Source organism: Epinephelus fuscoguttatus, linkage group LG18 (genome assembly GCF_011397635.1).
Source record: "Epinephelus fuscoguttatus linkage group LG18, E.fuscoguttatus.final_Chr_v1".
Taxonomy (NCBI): Eukaryota; Metazoa; Chordata; class Actinopteri; order Perciformes; family Serranidae; genus Epinephelus; species Epinephelus fuscoguttatus.
In genome coordinates this window covers 35614546-35635214 of record NC_064769.1, presented here as the reverse complement: position 1 = coordinate 35635214, position 20669 = coordinate 35614546, and the positions used below count along the sequence as shown (strand labels likewise).

The 20669-nt window shown below is 41.0% G+C and overlaps 2 protein-coding genes across 6 annotated transcripts; both read right to left on the bottom strand.

Annotated features, from left to right (window-relative positions):
* Positions 1–2034: 2034 nt before the first annotated feature.
* LOC125905554 (tripartite motif-containing protein 16-like) lies at positions 2035–8164 on the bottom strand. Of its 5 annotated transcripts, none has more exons than XM_049603578.1 (2): positions 6700–8164; positions 2035–2607 (listed from the first exon to the last, which is right to left on the bottom strand). In XM_049603578.1, the coding sequence occupies exons 1-2, from the start codon at positions 8062–8064 to the stop codon at positions 2263–2265; spliced, it is 1710 nt and encodes a 569-aa protein (XP_049459535.1). In that variant the 5' UTR covers positions 8065–8164; the 3' UTR covers positions 2035–2262. The 5 variants fall into 5 exon arrangements, with proteins under 5 accessions (XP_049459535.1, XP_049459536.1, XP_049459537.1 ...); XM_049603579.1 differs by having other exon boundaries at positions 2035–3168; positions 7264–8161; XM_049603580.1 differs by having other exon boundaries at positions 2035–3234; positions 7330–8161.
* A 1688-nt stretch (positions 8165–9852) lies between these two features.
* txnl1 (thioredoxin-like 1) lies at positions 9853–17366 on the bottom strand. The gene is made up of 8 exons (XM_049603599.1): positions 17093–17366; positions 15168–15264; positions 13418–13591; positions 11878–12000; positions 11494–11563; positions 11160–11332; positions 10202–10306; positions 9853–10118 (listed from the first exon to the last, which is right to left on the bottom strand). Exons 1-8 carry the CDS (start codon positions 17188–17190, stop codon positions 10089–10091), a joined length of 870 nt encoding a protein of 289 aa, XP_049459556.1. The 5' UTR covers positions 17191–17366; the 3' UTR covers positions 9853–10088.
* Between the last annotated feature and the right edge of the window lie 3303 nt (positions 17367–20669).

Genomic DNA, 20669 nt, shown 5'->3' with positions numbered 1-20669 from the left:
AGTACTTTTCTAATTTAAACTCTTGTTTAAACTCTACATAAATATCACAAGATGTCATACTATTAAGTTCACTTCGCCATCTTTGCAGAAACTGGTCTTTCATCCTCTGCTCAACCGTTAGTTTCAACCAGTCAATGTTACTACATTTTTGAGAGAGCCAAAGGAAAGATAAACCACAGTCATCCAATATCTGCTTCACCTGCAGAATCCATGGTGACACAAATACACCTGAGTTATGCAGTCTAAGCAAACAAGTATACATTGTTCTATGCAGTTTACTTTCTTTGCCTTCTATCAGCCTTCCCCAATAATCAATGACTCTCTTTTTAACTGCAGTACAAAGTGGACACCTCCCCAACTCACCATAAAACACATTACTACATGTTGTTGTCTTAACTTTTAGGATTTATTTAAGGAATTTGAGATGTAATTTTTCAAGTGAATCAAATTTTTCAGACCCCCAAACCTCACATGCATATAACATGACTGGTGAAACCAACTTGTCAAAGAGATCGAGTGTGACATCTGCAGGTCATATGTCATATGTTCTACTTCTACAAAGGAGGGCATACACAGCACGGGACGCTTGCTTATACAACTCATCAATAGCAATTTTGAATGATCCATTATAGATCTCATAGTAATCCCAAGATATTTAAAACAGTGAACAACCTCTAAATTTTCTCCATTGCAAACAAACTTAAATTTGCTAGCATCAACTTTTCTAGATCCAAATACTGTTTTGGGTAAATACCACAGTCATACTTTTAAGTGGAAAGTATGTACTCCCTCACTGTGTTTATAAATACTTGCCATCAACTTTCGGTCGCTCATATGTATGGAAAAATTGAATAGTAAAGCAAAAAAAAACAAAACTGTATACATCTATATCCAGGTGCTTTTGAAGTCTCTTGCCTTGCTCTCTTGTGCTCTTGATTGTTTCTCCTTTTTATTTGTGTTGCCTTTTTTGTTTATGTTTGTGCTGCAGCATCACTCGGACCATTGCTACTAATTTATTTTATCTTGAACTTGTAGTCCTAGACTTGTTCTGTACAAATAAAGGGAAAAAAGTATAAAAAAAACCCTATATTATAATGAAAAACTATGAAAATGATGACTTAGTAACTCAAAGTAATGCGAGACCTTCTCACATTTCTCACATGTCACATTATTGACATTTCAACATAATATGAAACAATGCTAACTCATTATTTTGAGATGAGTAAATCCTTATATTGAGGTATCTGAGACATTATTTTGAGATATGAAATCATTATTTGAGGAAGATTTCTTATTATTGAGACAGTAAGTTATTTATTTCTTATTATCTTTAGATAGCAAGTCATTATTTTTTGAGATATGCATCATTGTGATAAATGTTCTCACTAGTTTGAGATATTAACTCATCATATTGAGATTCTAACTCTTGTTTTGAAAACATTTCTCATTATTTTGAGAGAGTTTCTTATTATTTTAAGATACTAAGTCGTATTTCGAATAACTTGCTAACTATGATAGGCTCTCGTTTTCATTGCACTGCCGGAAATTAGCTTTTTCCATACTGAGACAGAGCTGTTAATACATAACATTAAAAAAATGTGATGCAAAACTAGAAAATTAAGAAATAAAACTGATCATGTTGAATATGTATGCAATACTCTAAATAGCGTTTTTCATTCAGTGATGTTTAAAGGTATTTGGGAGTGGAAGGGCGTCAGTGTTAAAATACTAATTAACTCAGAAAAGGCTTTGATATCGATTTAATGTTTGATTTATTGATTTATTAAAATGCTGTGATAAAGACGAGGCGTATAGAGCTGCCACAACACAAACATACATCCAACAGAACAACATTACAGACTACACAACAAGTTAGAAGCTAAATAATCACAACAAATTTGTCACAACATGTTTGTTCAGAGAAATATTTGGGTTCGGTTATTGATTGCCAAAGATATGATTTTAAATCCCTTACTACTACCCTTTCCTCCAAATATCAAAGTTCTCCTACCCTTTTAGCATTATTCCTCACACAATATTCAAGCTATCTATTTGTCTTTGTTTTTTTTATGTTCATTTTTTTTACACTTCGTTTTTTTTGCGATTGCTTATTTATTATACAAATATTTCACAAAGAACTCACTTGTCATAATAAGCAGTGATAACCACCTCGACTGAAAAGAAAAAGAGCGCCACAAACAGAAACTCTAATAAGATGCCATGGGTGACGTCTTGTCTCTGTGGGTTTTAGTCTTCCGTGTTTTAAGCTTTACAGATTTCAATGGAGGCTCCATAAACATACAAACCAAATCCAGGACAGAGAGGCTGAGTGAATGTGGTCTGGACTCTGTAGAGGAGAGTCATGGTAGAGTCAGAGATGCTGTAGAAACACAGAGTGCCTGCCCCATGATCCAGGTACACTCCTACTGTGGAGGACCGAGGAGCTGAGATGGGAGTGATGATGTTTTTATGTCTGAATTCATAACTATCATGAAAACACTCCAAAGCCCAAGACATGTCATTGTGTCCAAATGCACTTTCATCACCTTTTCTACTGATAGTCTTGTATGCTACTGCGATGTAAACACCTCTCCCTCCCCACTTCACCTCCCAGTAACAATGCCCAGTCAGGCTTTCTCTACACAAAATCTGACACCAGTCAGAGAAACTGTCTGGGTGTCTAGGATAGCTGTACTTGTCTTCAGTGTATGATGCTTGTAGTCTATACCCAGTGTCCATGCATTCGTGTGCTGTGTTTGGATCTGGTGTAATTTGACATGAATATTTGAGGAATTCATCTCTGGTCTTGGGCTCTGCCTGTGCCAGTAAAACATCTTCAGACCCTGTCAGTGATATCTTGGTCGACTCCTCACTAAGAATGTCCTGTAGTTTATCTCTGACCCCTGACACAGCTGCAGTCATATCCTCAGTGCACCTCAGAGGACGGATCTTCACTCCGGATGAATCTGTAGCTTCACTAAGTCGTGACAACAAAATGTAATTGTGCAAAAACTGGATGTGGTCCTCTGCGTTTGAGAGCTGCCCCAGCTCAGCGTCTTTCCTCCTCAGATCAGCGATCTCCTGCTCCAACTTCTCCTGAAGCTCGTTGGCAAGAGTCACCCCGGATTTCTGACGAGATCTGATCTGCTGCTTCGCGTCTGTGAAGATCTTCTCACTGTCCTCCACAGCTTTATCAGCAGAGCAATTGATAGCCTCCACCTCCTGCTGAAGCACCTTCACACCTTTGTCTCTGTTCTGGATTCTCTGCTGGATCTTTTGTCGAGTCACCCCGAGCTCTTTCTGCTTCTCAGTCATTTCTGCTGCAGCTGAGACTGTGTCATGGCCTTTATGTTCATCCATGGAGCACAGATAACAAATACACTGCTGATCAGTGCGGCAGAAAATCTTCATCACCTCATTGTGACGAGTACAGATGTTCTCCTGAAGCTTCTTGGAGGGGTCCACCAGCCTGTGTTTCTTTAATGGAACAATTTCATGGTGGGGCTGGAGGTGCTGCTCACAGTACGAGACCAGACACTGCAGACAGGACTTGACAGCTTTCAGCTTCCTCCCAGTGCAGAAATCACAGGCCACATATTCAGGTCCGGCATAGCAGTGATCAGCAGGAGCAGCTTGGAGTCCAGTCTTCTTCAGTTCCTCCACTAAATCTGCCAACACTGTGTTTCTCCCCAGAGCAGGCCTTGGTCCAAAGGTCTGTCTGCACTGAGGGCAGCTGTGGATTTGCTTCTGATCCTCTTCATCCCAGTAGTTTTTAATACAGCTCATACAGTAGCTGTGTCCACAGGGAATAGTCACCGGATCCTTCAGTAGATCCAGACAGATCGAGCAGGAGAGTTTTTCCTGATCCAGCTGAATTACTCGCTGCGCCATTTCACCTCGAAGAGACAGTGAGAGTGAAATAGTTTCACTCTGAGATAAGCACAGAACGCTTGCTGATCTGCAGTACATAAGATGCCAACTCTTGCAGGTCACAGCATGCTGGTTACACCCATCTGTACACTGGCAGATCTGTGGTGGGTGGAGGAAGCAGGATATGTAGACTGAGAGGATTGGCTGTGTTTGGGAGCAGGAAGAAGAGGGAGGGACTATGACAGCTTGCTTTATTCCAGGAAGAGGAGGCACTGTGTGCATAGACCCTGTCTACCAATATGCCGTGAGCTCATCATGTGGTGCAGGAGACGCTGTTCATGTTCTGAAGAATCATAATTCAAACACATCTGTTTCACTCAGTTATGTTTTATCAATTGTAAACAGTGTAGAAAACCAACTATACTGAAAGGTTTCATTTTACAGCAACTGTATAACATATATTTAAGTTGATAACAGATTCTATGTCAGCGCTGACTGGACATTGTATACACGTAACTTCCACAACAGCTAGTCTGATTGGTGGTGCTCCTTGTCAGTCAAGCGGCTGGCCAATTAAAACAAGCTAACCCGCCAAACAGCACAAACGACTCCGCTTGAGACAAAATGACTAATTTGGTTTTTAAATAAAACAGACTTTGTGCGACTTTAACTCAGGTTAATATAGAGGCCTCTGAAAGGATTTTCTTTTGTTAATTTTGCTTATACCTGTTGTTCCTAAAGTGTCAGCAATATTCCCTGGTAATGATTTTCTTCACAAATAATTCAAATTCAAAGTAGATCTTTCTGGGGAAGTTGAAACCATTGACCATGTATTTTTTAAATGTCCACATGTAAATTTATTATGGTCTGATACTCACAACTGTCGCTAAAATTGGATAATTTTCAAATACATTCATATATATTTTTAATGGACAACCTGGATGCAAACGTTTCATTCATTCAGTCATTTAACTCATGACCATGACTCACATGGTATGGAGCACAAATAGTCCTGGCAACAAAACTAAAACAAATATATCACTTAAACAAAGGAAGGACGCTCTTCAAAAAGGCACCTAGTTTACAAATAACTTTTAAATTATTAGATTGTAATAATAAAATTAATGTAAACATGGATGGACAAGTTACATAATATTTTGGCGGATATCTTTGTCTGAAGTTCATGATACATACATTCGTACATTCAAACAGAATATGAAACTCATCACCAAGACGATTATCATTACATGAATTACAGAACCTCTGGCTTCCGTCCAGCCCTTTATATCTTCCACCGACTTTTGGGATTCTGGTGTTATTCGCCCTAAAATTACAAATGGCCTGTCTAAGCTTCTGATTTTGACACAGTAAGAACTTTTCTAATTTAAACTCTTGTTTAAAGGGATAGTGAACCCAAAAATGAAAATTCAGTCATTATCTACTCACCCATATGCCGAGGGAGGCTCACTTGCGGAGATCCAAGGGGAGAGTGGGTAGCAACACAACTCCACCTAATGGAGGCTGATGGTGCCCCAGATTCACACGTCCAAAAACACATAATTGAAACCACAAAATATCTCCATACTGCTCGTCTGTAGTGATCCAAGTGTCCTGAAGCCCCGACATAAAAAGTTGTTTGGAAAAACGTCATTTGAACTCTGTTTTTAGCCTCATTGTAGCCTGCAGCTCTGACTGCCTCTCTGTGGACCGTGTACACGTGTGCACGCTTGCGCGAGAGCATGAGACATGGGCAGCGCGTTCATGTGTGTTCACGTGCTTTCGCTGGTCTCGCGTGCAAGCGCACACGTGGATCACTACGGACGCGCAGTAGGAAGATATTTTGTGGTTTCAACTATGTGTTTTTGGACGTTTGAATCTGGGGCGCCGTCAGCCTCCGTTAGGTGGAGTGACTCTGAAACTTCACCTGAGCCTCCCTCGGCATATGGGTGAGTAGATAATGGCTGAATTTTCATTTTCATATTTCTCTGAACATGTTTGTTCAGAGAAATATCATTTGGGAAAACTGTATTTATTCTGTTCGGTTATTGATTGCCAAAGATATGATTTTAAATCCCTTACTACTACCCTTTCCTCCAAATATCAAAGGTCTCCTACACTTTCAAACTAAATTACAGAAAGCAAAACATAAAGTTACTGATTATTATCTCACTATATTGATTTAAGAATAAGAAATACACAAAAACCCTTAACCCTTTTAGCATTATTTCTCACACAATATTAAAGTTATATATTTGTCTTTGTTTTTTTTTTATATTCATTTTTTTACATTTAAGTTTAGTTTTTTTGCGATTGCTTATTTATCATACAAATATTTCATATTAAAGAATAGCAATAAAGAGCTCACTTGTCATAACAAGCAGTGATAAAAACCTCGGCTGAAAAGAGAAAGAGCGCCACAAACAGAAACTCTAATAAGATGCCATGGGTGGCGTCTTGTCTCTGTGGGTTTTAGTCTTCTGTGTTTTAAGCTTTACAGATTTCAGCGTAGGATCCATTACCATACAAACCAAATCCAGGACAGAGAGGCTGAGTGAATGTGGTCTGGACTCTGTAGAGGAGAGTCATGGTGGAGTCAGAGACGCTGTAGAAACACAAAGTGCCTGCCCCATGATCCAGGTACACTCCTACTCTGGAGGACTGAGGAGCTGAGATGGGAGTGATGATGTTTTTATGTCTGAATTCATAACCATTGTAAAAACACTCCAAGGCCCAAGACTTGTCATTGTGTCCAAATATACTGTCTCTTCCTGTTCTGCTAATAGTCTTGTATGCAACTGCTACAAAAATGTCCCTCCCTTTCCACTCCACCTCCCAGTAACAACGCCCAGTCAGGCTTTCTCTACACAAAACCTGAGGCCAGTCAGAGAAACTGTCTGGGTGACGACAATAGTTGTAATTGTTTTCACAGTATTTTGCCTTTAGGCCATGTCTAATATCCATCTTGTTCGTGTCTGCTGTGTTTTCATTCAGTCTGATTTGACATGAATATTTGAGGAATTCATCTCTGGTCTTGGGCTCTGCCTGTGCCAGTAAAACATCTTCAGACCCTGTCAGTGATATCTTGGTCGACTCCTCTCTAAGAATGTCCTGTAGTTTATCTCTGACCCCTGACACAGCTGCAGTCATATCCTCAGTGCACCTCAGAGGACGGATCTTGACTCCGGATGAATCTGTAGCTTCACTAAGTTGTGACAGCAAAATGTAATTGTGCAAAAACTGGATGTGGTCCTCTGCGTGTGAGAGCTGCCCCAGCTCAGCGTCTTTCCTCCTCAGATCAGCGATCTCCTGCTCCAACTTCTCCTGAAGCTCGTTGGCAAGAGTCACCCCGGATTTCTGACGAGATCTGATCTGCTGCTTCGCGTCTGTGAAGACCTTCTCGCTGTCCTCCACAGCTTTATCAGCAGAGCAATTGATAGCCTCCACCTCCTGCTGAAGCACCTTCACATCTTTCTCTCTGTTCTGGATTCTCTGCTGGATCTTTTGTCGAGTCGCCCCGAGCTCTTTCTGCTTCTCATTCATTTCTGCTGCAGCTGAGACTGTGTCGTGGCCTTTATGTTCATCCATGGAGCAAAGATAACAAATACACTGCTGATCAGTGCGGCAGAAAATCTTCATCACCTCATTGTGACGAGTACAGATGTTCTCCTGGAGCTTCTTGGAGGGGTCCACCAGCCTGTGTTTTTCAAAGGCAGGGGATTCATGGTGAGGCTGGAGGTGCTGCTCACAGTACGAGACCAGACACTGCAGACAGGACTTGACAGCTTTCAGCTTCCTCCCAGTGCAGAAATCACAGGCCACATATTCAGGTCCGGCATAGCAGTGATCAGCAGGAGCAGCTTGGAGTCCAGTCTTCTTCAGTTCCTCCACTAAATCTGCCAACACTGTGTTTCTCACCAGAGCAGGCCTCGGTCCAAAGGTCTGTCTGCACTGAGGGCAGCTGTGGATTTGCTTCTGATCCTCTTCATCCCAGTAGTTTTTAATACAGCTCATACAGTAGCTGTGTCCACAGGGAATAGTCACCGGATCCTTCAGTAGATCCAGACAGATCGAACAGGAGAGTTTTTCCTGATCCAGCTGAATTACTCGCTGCGCCATTTCACCTCGAAGAGACAGTGAGAGTGAAATAGTTTCACTCTGAGATAAGCACAGAACGCTTGCTGATCTGCAGTACATAAGATGCCAACTCTTGCAGGTCACAGCATGCTGGTTACACCCATCTGTACACTGGCAGATCTGTGGTGGGCGGAGGAGGTAGGAGATGTGTACTGACAGGACCGGCTGTGTTTGGGAGCAGGAAGAAGAGGGAGGGACGATTTGAATTTTATTTATTCCAGGAAGAGGAGGCACCTTGTTATTTTGATATATATGACATATTGATCTCGATGGCAGTCAGGGGCCATGTATCACCTTTGTTCCACTGGAGCGCATCCTAGAGGGCAAACCATTGCCTTTTCTCCACTAGAATGGCACCATACAGGGCCCTGCATTCTGTTTTCTCCAGTGGTGGGCACCCTAGCAGGCAATTCATTCTATTTTCTCCACTAGGAAGGCACCCTACAGAGCCCTGCATCACCTTTGCTCCACTTATGGGCCACCCTCGGGGGCAATTTATTGTTTTCTCCAGTACAAGGGCACCATACTCGGCCCTGCATCTTTTTTTCCCCACCTAGAGGACAATTCATTACTTTATCCCCAGTTGAAGGGCACCATTCTGTTTTCTCCACTATAAGGGCACCTTACAGGGCCGTGCATTACCTTTGCTCCACTGGAAGGTCATCGTAAAAGGCACTTTATCGTGTTTTCTCCAGTACAAGGACACCCTACTTGGCCCCACCTCATGTTATCCCCACTGGAGGGCACCCTAGAGAGCAAATTATTGCATTTTCTCCACTAGAAGGGCACAACACAGGGTCCTGCCTCATATTTTCTCCAGTGGTGAGCACCCTTGAGGGCAATTCATCATATTTTCTCCAGCAGAAAAGCATCCTACAAGGCCCTACATCAACGTTGCTCCACTGGAGGGTCACCCTGGAGGGCAAGTCACTGTGTTTTCTCCAGTTCAAGGGCACCATAACAGGCCCAGTGTCATGTTTTCCCCACTGGAGGGCACCCTGCAAAGCAAATCATTGCATTTTCTCCACTGGAAGGTCACCCCACAGCACAATTCATCAGATTTTCTCTACTAATAGGCCATCCTACAGGGCCCTGCATCACCTTTACGCCGATCGAAGGGCACCCAAGAGGGCAATTCATTGTGTTTTTTCCATGACACATTTCCTAGGGGGCACTCAGGGTTGGAAATGAGCACCAGCTGGTAAAATACTTAATTCACCAGCCACAAAAAAACAACAGTGACCTACTTACTTTCTAAACCTGAGGGCACTTTCACGGCTGTTTTTGTACCCCCAGCACATCAGTGCACGACTGTTCAAAAGTTTGCAATCAACTGTTAAACTGAGGCCTTTACTCTTTCCATCAAACGTGCCCGTTTAAAAAGAAATGATATAATTCAGATACCTAAAATGTTCTTTTTACCGACATGATTACAGTAGAATTATTTAAATTTCAATTTAGTCGATGTCCCTACAGTGTTGCATGACAGGGGAGAGTACTGTTGGAAATGTGATTCTGAATTTCTCAGTCCAGAAAAACATGACTGACTAATGACAAGTAGTATTAGTAGTAGTATTTTTTTTCTTCTGTGTAAACAATATATATCCGGTTGTACGTCGTCAAGTCACTCAAGGAGTTGTACGTACTGTCCAGGAAGTGCAAACAACACGTGCTTATAGAAAAATAAACTTGTATTAGTCTTATCACTGACACTGTGACCCTTCTTATGACTATTATTACAGATGTTCATACTCCATCCACAGATGTTAGTACTGTCTGTATTGCCATACTACTCCTCCTCCTCCACCTACAGGAGTTCCCACAGAAAGCAGACACAACGCACATCCCTTTGAAAAAGGATTGTGTTTTATTTACAGTGACTTTCATCGGAATTACATTACAAATGATTTATAGACTGAGTCTCCACAGAGGAGGTCGACTGGAGGCTGTGTGTGTGTGTGTGTCTGAATGTGTGTGTCTGTGTGTGACAGCAGAGTGTGGCAACTTTGGCAGAGGTGAAGGTCCTTGGATGTATCTGCAGCCTCCTCTTCCTCTTCTTCTAATCCTCCTCGTGGTTCTCCTGCTCAGTGACTCTCTCCTTTCTTTCCTGTAACCTGCATGGCGACAAAATAAAAGTGATGAGTCATAAAACAAACCTCAAAGTGAATGAATCAAGGTTGCTATAACTGGTCCGTACCCTCTTGAAGTCGCTCATGTTGGTGGCCTGTACTGGAGTGCCTATGAATGTAAGGTAGTTGATTTTTGTCGTCTCCTCGTCTCCTTGGTTTGACTTGACGAACAACTGGTGAGGAAAAGAGACACACACACCATCACAAAAACACGCTGAGCTGGATAAACCTGCGAAGTTTTGTAACCAGTAGATGGCACAGCTGGAATCATGTCAGTCCTGCAATGGGTTGGGTACCTGACGGGTAACACCATTTCCCTCAGTGGAAACAAAGCTTTGATTTACTTTAATTTCACAGCTAAGAGACAATAAATTGTGAAGACAATAAAGCCTCCACAAAAATAGCATTTTAAGTCTTGTGTGTGATTTATCCTGGCTTCATATGAACAGAGGAAATCTCTGCATGTCGCTAGGCTAATTTAAACAATGTAAAATGCCATAGGATGACATTAGCATGTTGTATTTGTTTGGAAAACGTGTTTAGTATAAGACAGTTGTTTTGTCAGTGAACCTTGTGAGTTGTAATGGAGCCAAATTTTGTAACGTTACCTTTGTTAAATGTTGCTGTTGTCCCTGGATTAATATAAGGAGAGGAAACGTCTGCTAGCTGCTAGGCTAATTTATACAATGTAAAATGCCACAGGCTTGTGCTAATAACGTTAGCATGTTGTATTTGTGGGGAAAATGTGTCCAGATAAAGAGAAGTGTTTGTCTGTGAATGCTGCGAGTTATAGTGAAGCTGATTTGTATACTTGTGTTTGAAACTGTCTCTATTAAGCCATGTTTAATGTGTGTTTAATATGTGTTATGAATCAACTAAACTTTACAGCACTCAACAGAAACTTCCGTCGCGGAGGTGGAAGTGTAACTGCAGAGTGACACAGACACACCACCGCACAAGTATAAATGCTCACAACGGCGTAGGCCACGTACGTAGGCTACTGTGTTTTATTTATTTGTCACTCACCGTAACACTCTGTACATTCTGAAACTTGACGTAGCGCAGAGGAATCAAACCATCGTCTTTGTAGTCCTCCTCTGAGAGCTCCAAAACCTGAGTGGCTTCACTCCGCTCGGCGTCGTCAAAACCCATCGACCGGGGGAGATTGATGAACACCTTCATCACCTTAGGGGCTTGGGCTGAAGGAAAAGTGAGAGGAGGGAGAAAGCAGTGGGAGACAAAGGGAAGGGAAGAATAAGATGTTAGTTATCAGAGAAAATTATTTTGACTGCAATACCTCCAGTTAATAGATTCAGATAAATGAAATTTTATTAAGTGTAGCAGCATAAAAAAACCTCACCAAAGTCTGAGGACAGGAGCTTCATAGAGAAGAGCTTCACAGGCTGGTTGAAGGCCATAGTTATCAGCAACTAGACGAGATTAACAGACAGCAATGTATCGGAAAAATGACCTTCAAATTCAACTTATCAGACAGGTAAACTGAAGAACAATAAACTACCACCGAGTACGGAGGGGGCTGAATATTTTCAAACCTTCTGAAAACAAAACACTGGAGCTATAATGTAACTAATCTGTTTAGCAATGCGTTCATCCGCCTTGACAGCTGATTTTGTTTACTCTGAGTTACGGAGTAAATCGTTCTGTGTTAAAAATGGGGTGCATAAATGAAACTGCTAGGACTGCCGAGAGGACACAGGGACAGGTCAGAGTTAACAGCTCGTACCTGTTCATCACAGTCGGACTCCATGTAGGTGGAGTCTTTGATTAAGCAGTTATCGAAGCCACAGTCGTCGCTCTCGTTGAGGCACTCGCAGCCGGCTTTGTTGACAAACGGCATGAGGTCCATCTGAAAAATGAAACAAACACGACTGAAATAACTCCTGGGTCTACCCCTGCTGATTCACATTCTGTCAGGTTCACACAGGAACTGTTCATACTAATTACTTTCTTCTGTTTCCAAACACATGACACACACTGTGAGTTGTTGTTTTTCCCTGTCAGATATATTTTATAAGGCCTTTATTACCAGGGGTGTGACAAATAAATGATCCAAAATGTGAAATACTTGCCTGGGAATATTTCGCAACAAAACTATTCATACCGAGGGGCGACCCCTAGCTCACCTGGCAGAGTGTGCGCCCCATATAGGCCCTTTGCAGTAGCTCAGATTCCATTCCTTTGTTGCATCTCTTTCCCCCAACCTCCTTTCTATCGTCAGCTATACTATCACTAAAAGGGACAGGCGATAGGCAGGACTATGGATGTGACAGGTGTGACATTTAGACCTGTTATGCAGGCATTGGGAGATTTTATTAAAAAGTAGCTGATAGCAGTTAGCAGCAACTTGGAGAAGAACAGTGGCCGAAACTGTCTGCAAATTGGGAAAACTATGAGGTCAAGGAGCTCCTTACCCTCCAAGCGGAGGACGAGATCAGCCGCCACATAAACGGGACGGTAAGTGATTGTTATTGCCATGTTATGCCATCGTTATTGTTTACAAAGCGCTGCCAATGAGTATGTTATATGTCACAATAGAGGCTGACGTGGTTGTGTTACATGTCATGCCCGTCACGCCTTTTTTGGCACGGGCACGTAACCTGTACAGACAGATACTTGTTTGCAGTCTCTGTCACAATCGATGGGATATTTAAAAATAGTGGGTTTGTGCGCTCTTGTTGAGCAAGAGTGACGGTTTTCTCTTGAACAATCAGCAGACTACAGAGTTTCTAGCTCCACCTTTTATTATTGGATCAGCGTGCTACTGTGGGTACCTCAACAGAGGGGTGATGAAAAAATGGGACAGAATGGAGGTGTGTTATTGGTACCATTAACAACTTCTGAGTTGACAATGGAAATGCAAAAATAGCTGTTCAGTGTTACAAAGACAGTGTCATCTGTGTCGTGACGTTACGTCTGTTCTGCACAACATGAGTGGCTGATGCCTTTAATTGCTTTGCAAAAAATCAACCTTGTTGCAGAAAAAATTAGTCTGCCTTTTTGCCATGTGATATTTGCAATCTATGTGAAAGTGGATATGAGGAAAAACAACAGTTTAAAATAAAAAAATATCTACTGATGGGCAAATTAATCACACGAGAAAAAGAAAACACCCCTGGTGTGTAAAGGCTGTTATTTGCTACACGGCTGAAGAGGGTCATGTCTGGATTGCGACAAAATGGCTTCTTCTTCACGTCAAATCCTGCACACATACAACCAAAATCCTTCAGTAGAGAAGTGCCAGTAATTTAACATCGTCAACTCACGTATCCCTTTGGAATGTCCGAGTCCTCGCTGTTTCCCGGGTCGTTTTCCGTGTGCTGTTTGATCTTCTCCTCCAGACCTGCAACTTCCACTCCCTGATACTGGTCCACCCGAACCCGGTTCCTGAAGAACAAGAACATCGGTGTGGCTGTGATGTTGTTGGCTGCTGCTGTTGCCTGGAAGAGGAGAGAGGGTTGGTTGCATCATCCAAACTTGGTCTAAACTAAACTCTTTAGTCGCCTGTGTCTACCTTACATCTCTGTTACAGCATGAGGATCATGTTTAGTTGCTTTGACTCAGTCTACAACACTCGCAAAGACAGGAAATGACAAAATTAGTGTTTTTCTCTCCTTAAAACTTGGTCATTGTTTTATTAGCTCTTTGTTTTAACTGCTGCTTTTCTAATGTAGGACGAGGCTGTTTAGCAGAGTGAAGGCTCTGTGAATACAGCTTGTGCTCATATCTTCACTCTGCCCTCATCCTGTGAGGTTTAAAGTTTTAACAATTTAATTTAGTTTTCTTCGCATAAATGCATGAGATGACGAGATAAAGGCCGACTGCACATCTTAAAAAAAGAGACATCTTACACCCCTTAGAATAAAGGTCTTTTGATTCCCCCATGGTGCTTTGGCGACCCCTAGTGGGGGTCTGTACCCACTGGTTGGGAACCACTACTTCAGAAACTCTTCTTCCTCCAGAGACACTGACTTGTTTTGGGGGGAAGTTTGGTCCACTAGTTACATTAGTCAGTATAATGTAATACAATATAATGAGATGACTGGTACCAAGATCATACATGTGTCTCTGACACGCAAAACAGTGACTAACTTTTCAATGACAGCTTTTCTTTTTGATGCTTCCGTAACAACTTGTCTTGATTAAATTAAGTGAGTTAAGTTTGTCAGGTTGCTTTTTTTCTTTTGGTTGATTAAATTTTTTCATTTAATATCGCCTCAACACTAAAAGAAATTTAAAAACCAGGCCTGTCATTGGTCTAAATGAGTCAACACAAGTTTATGACCTGACTTTAGCTCTGGTCTCACTCTGCTCGGATAATTATAAAACCATAACATAATGCTACAGCTGGGTTTTCACAGGAAATTGATTCAACAACTTAAGATATTCTGATACCATTTTTCTCTTTCTGATACTGATTTTAATACCTGAACTTGCGCATTGGCTGATACCAAGAACCAATTCGATACCACTGCGTGAATGAACACCACAGAACTTTCTTTTATTATCTAATTTGACTGTTTGTCAAAAAAATCTTGGGAATAAATAAAGATTCTTTAAAAAAAAGGCAGCCACAATTTAGTAGCAAGCACCACTAATGCTAACCCTCCAGACTAAAGGCGTGCATACTGTACACGTTGCCTTTAACTGGTGGGACTTTCCAGGGTAATATGTTGCCAAATCGTTACTGTTTACTGGAAATCAATTCTTCTTCGCTGCTCTGATACAGCAGTTGCCAGTGGCTGCACAGCGCCACCTGCTGTGTAGGCTACCGATTTAGAGCGGTGAAGAAGAATTGATTTCCAGGATAACTGCCATTTTATCCAGGAGTTTAACTACTTTAAAGTTACTAGATTAGGTGGTTTTGGACCAGTGCATAGACTCACTCGATCCAGCAGTTTAGGCTGGTATTGGTATCAGAACAACTCTATCAACAACCATTGCTCTTCTGAAATCGTTCCCGCGGCTCTGACTCTGGGATGAAAATGTTTAGTGAATGATTTATGTCAGACTCACCTGACAGACATGTACATCTACTTCGAGGAAGACGACCTGTGGGTACTTGTTACTCAACATGTTGAAAGCTGGAGCTATTCTGATACAGGGTGGACACCTGAGGAGGCAGAGGAGAGTGGGTGAGGGATCTGCTCGGGTCCTTCAAGTGCTGCTGAAACATTTACTCAGTGATTCAACGAGTCACTTAACGTTAAAGAAAATGGCAACAGTTAATCATCAATGAACAGTATAAAGTAAAAAGCAAAACTTTAGCTGCTACCAGCCTCTCAAATCTGATATATATGACAGTAATCTGAATCAGATGGGGTCTGCACTCTTGGTATAATATACTGTTAATAAACATACTGAATCTGAAGATCTACATTATATACCATTGATCATTTTAGTACCTAACAAACTCCAATACTCTGTGCTACAAAAAGTTGTGGTTATAGCTGAGCAGATGTGGGATTTTCAAGGCACCATACATCATCTGATAGTGATTTTTGCTTCTTATTGGCTGACATATTCACCAAAACATTACATTTGCGAAACAGCTACTATGAACTCCGACGACATTTTGGTTCAACGTAGCATTGATGTTTCATATTTCAAAACTTCCCAAGAGCGACTGTTGTACTTCCTAATTGTTAATAAACACATACAGCAGCTACAGGAGGCACTGTTTGGTATTTATGGAAGGGTGGGGCATGTCAAATAATCTTTTAAGCACTGGGTAGGGTATTGTGTTTTTTGTTTTGGCTCATGGAAGAGACATACAGCTTTAAATGGTTGTATTTTATATTCCTTTTAAGATTTAAAAGGTACGTTTTCCGGACAGTCCTTGAACACATTATTTTATGAGGAGGATTTGCATTTTGGTTAGGACATCAGCTCATTGTTTTTGTAATAACTCTCACTGTTGTGCTGTTTGCTCATTGCATTGGCTCCAATACTACCTACATATGGTGCGTATTAGGGATGCATAATATTGGATTTTTTGCCAGATACACAACAGCTTATTTGACAGATTACAGATATTGATATACCCATTTTTTTTATCATCAAGCCTCCTCTGTAGTGGAATTAACATCATATTGCGCATGCATACTTTTATCGTGACGGCCCACCAGCAGATGGAGACATGACATACAACACATATAAATAATAGTTCATTTTGAAAGCCAATATCAGCCGATACCAATGACGTCTATAAAAAAATATGGTCAGTTATGGTGGAGAAAGGGTCATGCACTTTCCACCAGTCACTCAGGAAAAAGATTTGTAGCTTTGGGGAAGGTCAAGATTTAAAATAAAAAGTAAAAGCTAAGCCACAGAAAACACACCCCTCTCTTCTGATAGATTAAGAACAGTCCCTAAGATTTTGCTAGTGCTTTACGTGATTCAACCTTTTACATGCAGACATTTTTATTAAACATCCATACCAGTTAACCAGTGCTATAAAATATGATCTTGAAAATGCTTGATTTCTCTCATAAATCCCTCAAAGGGTTTAACTTCTTAATATTATCTTTAAACTGATCTGTTATCATTTCAATTACAAGGTTAAAACCTTGTTATAAGTAGAAACGGCGTGTGTACACGTGTAGTTACACAGCCAAGGAGTAGAATAGAATATGTGTTGTTGTTTTAACACTTTTGTTGGTTTTAATGTTGATGTTTTTCTTCCACAAACCTTACGACCCCTCAGCTGCTAACTTACTGTAATACTGCTATGTCATTGTAGGCAATACAGCTAGCTAGCTAACGCCTGCTAACATGCTAACATACAGTTAGCTTTCCTATCAATGGAAGCTAAACCTTTTAGATAACGTAGCTCGTGTCAGCTTCCCCAAAATAATAAACAACGAGCTCTGAATGTTTCACAGTCTTATGCTGAAAGCAGGAAAGAAAAGCGCAAAGACCGGCTAGCCGCTCGGCCTTACCCAGCCATTGTAAACTTCACCAAGGCGAGCCTGGAGCCGGCGGCCGCTAGCTCCGGCTGGAAGTCCGGGTCGCTCCCGATCACTTTAACACCGACCATGGTACCGTCTGCGGCTGCGGTGTGAGCTGGTCAACCGGGCGATGTTCAGGACACGAAACTGGGCAACCTAATAAATAGAAAGCGTTGTGTTTTTAGCTTTCTGTCAGTGTGTTAGCTAACTAGCTGCTCTCTGAGCCACACTAACAGTACAGTGAGTTAGTCCCAGATGCGGACTCCTGATTGGTCAATAGACAACAGGAAAGGCGGGGCTTTTCCTTTTTCTTCTTCTTTGAGTTTAATGCGGTTGACAAACCAGCTTCCAGGCGCATTACCGCCACCAGAGGACTGGAGTGGAAGCAGTCAATTGGCAGGAAACAAAACGAAACAAAATAAACAGATAAATAAATAGATAAATAAATAAATAAATAAATAAATAATGCAATTTATTAGTACATGTTTGACTGTTTCCAGTTTGTTACAGTGTGGTCATAGTCTTCAGGGTGTCTACAGGTATCAGACAGCTAAGTGTAAGACCCGTTCAAGACACCCTTTAACCAAATTTAGGACACTTTTTTTTTTTTTTTTTTTAACAAATCATGTTTTACTTGAAGCATTGCAGGTAAGTAGTATATATGTGGTCCAGTGCAGAGGTAAGTGTTATGCAGTGAGTTAAGTCAGTCGGCATTTTGTCAACAGGTAAGTAAGTATGAAGTATTTAGTAAAATGACAGTATTATAGCTTTTAAAGATTTGTAACATTAGAAATTTGGACGTTTACACAGAAAGGCTTCACTTATTTTCACAAAAATAAATTAAATAATGGATAAATGAAATTAGATTAAATGTTTGTTGCAGGTAAGACCCCACAAATTCATATTTAAGACTATTTAATGACTTTTAAGGCCTTATTGTTGTAACACTGAGTTCAAGACAGACTTTTTAGGGACTTTTACAGAGTTTCATTTAATCCTGTGTGCCCTATCCTCAGACGGGTCATGACCATCTCTTCTCTTGCGCTCCCACTCCGTTATCTACCAACACCTACATGTTTTTGAATACTGTAGCAATGTCTTCCTGTGTCACTTAAGTCCCAATATTCCTGCCAGGTGTTGTGCATACAGACCTTTATGGTAGTTAATGGTACTTGCATGTTAATTAACAAGTGATTGTTTTGCCTATATGTCTACTTTCTCATTGGAACCCAAACAAAGGAGGCATCCAATCCTGCAATGTGCTCTGAGCAGCACATGATGAATATCATACATAATATCCAGTCTGCACGATGACTTTCTTTACGTAATGCTCAAAAGCGCTGACAATCAGAGGTGATTACGACACTGGGTTGGTTATTTTCTTCCACCCACTGTAATGTCGGCTGTGCTGGAGCCTGTCCCAGCTGACACTGGGTGAGAGGCAGGGTTCACCCTGGACAGGTCACCAGACTATCACAGGGCTGACACACAGAGACAGACAACCATTCACACTCACATTCACACCTACGGACAATTTAGAGTCACCAATTAACCTGCAAAACATTATTAGAAACAACATTAGAAACCAGTTTTAACACGAGGTTTCACTCATGCAGGTGTATGATGTTTCACTGTGCTATTTGTTGAGCAGGTTTATCTGTAGGTGGCACTGCTGCTCTACAAAGGAATCAGACTCGGTCAGAAGTGCCCAGACTTGTTGTTGGCAGGTAACACAAATGAAATGGCACAAGCAGGATGTAAACAGTCTCATGACTGTCTGAAAGAAAGGAGGGCAGAGAGCTGGGAGGGTCTGAGTTAACCTCATCCAGACTGCAGATCACTTCTGTAAGAACAATGCTAACAGAAAGTGGCAGTGAAATAAACAAATCAACCCTGAAGTCTTGTTTTATTTTTATTTCTGTTTTTATTTTATTTTATTTTTTTTTATTTTGCCTTATTTTATTTTATTCTAATTCATTTTATTTTGTTTTAGTTTATTTTAATTCATTTTGTTTTGTTTTATTTTATCTTATCTTATTTTATTTCATTTTCATTCATCCTCTTGAGGGTCGCGGGGGGGCTGGAGCCTATCCCAGCTGATATCGGGCGAGAGGCAGGGTACACCCTGGACAGGTCACCAGACTATCACAGGGCTGACACATAGAGACAGACAACCATTCATGCTCACATTCACACCTACGGACAATTTAGAGTCACCAATTAACCTAGTGCCCAATCTGCATGTCTTTGGACTGTGGGAGGAAGCCGGAGTGTCCGGAGAGAACCCACGCTGACACGGGGAGAACATGCAAACTCCGCACAGAAGGGCTCCCACGCCCAGGATCGAATCGGCAACCCTCTTGCTGTGAGGCGAGAGTGCTAACCACCACACCACCGTGCCGCCCCTTTATTTCATTTTATTTTGCTTTATTTTATTTTATATAACTTTATTTTATTTCATTTTAATTCATTTTATGTTATTTTAATTCATTTTGTTTTATTTTATGATATATTATTTTATTTTATTCTAATTCATTTTATTTTGCTTTATTTTATTTAAATTCATTTTGTTTTGTTTTATGTTATTTTATTTTATTTTAATTCATTTTGCTTTGTTTTATTTTATTTTAATTCATTTTATTTTGCTTTATTTTATTTCATATTATTTTATTTTGTTTAATTTTATATTATGTTATTTTAATTTATTCTGTGGTATTTCATTTCATTTCATTTCATTTTAATTCACTTTATTTTGTTTAAATTCATTTTATTTTATTCTATTCTTCTGTTCCTTCCATACCTCATTGTATTCCTCTGTTTTATTGTTGTCCTCAGACAATGTCTTTTCTATGGTCAAATAATATGTCAAATTATTTTTTGTGTGTGTCTGTTTTGCATCTCACCTTGTTGTTGGAAGGTGCTGTACAAATAAACTTGCAACAGCAGTTCCTCATATAGACAAAGATTATTTTTCACTACTACTACTTGTGACACGCGTCAATTAAAAAGCTTAAGAACATTGGCGGATTAAGGGACGGCAGTAGCTCAGTCCATAGGGACTTGGGTTGGGAACCGGAGGGTCGCCTGTTCGAGTCCCCGTGGACTGGTGGCTGGTGCCAGTTCACCTCCTGGGCACTGCCGATGTGCCCTTGAGCAAGGCACCGAACCCCCCAACCGCTCGGGGCGCCTCACCAAGGGCAGCCCCCTCACTCTGCCAATTTGTGCATGTATAGGTCATGTTTGTGCATGTGTGTGTGTCTTTCGGACCTGTGTGTAATTGACAAGCAAGAGTGAAAACATTGTATTTCTCCTCAGGGGGATTAATAAAGTAAATAAACTTAAACTTAACTTAATAAACTTAATGGGCCCCTGGGCACCCCACCGCCTCTCCTACACAGGAACAAGACACACAGAGTTTGTGGTTTTGCCTGTTTTTGATTGTTTTGTCTTTTTGCAGTTTATTTGCATCTCTCTGTAGTCATTTTGTGTCTGTTTGTGGTTGTTTTGTGTCTCTTTGAGGTTGTCTTCTGTGTGTTTTTTGGTTGTTTAGTGTCGCTTTGTGGTTGTT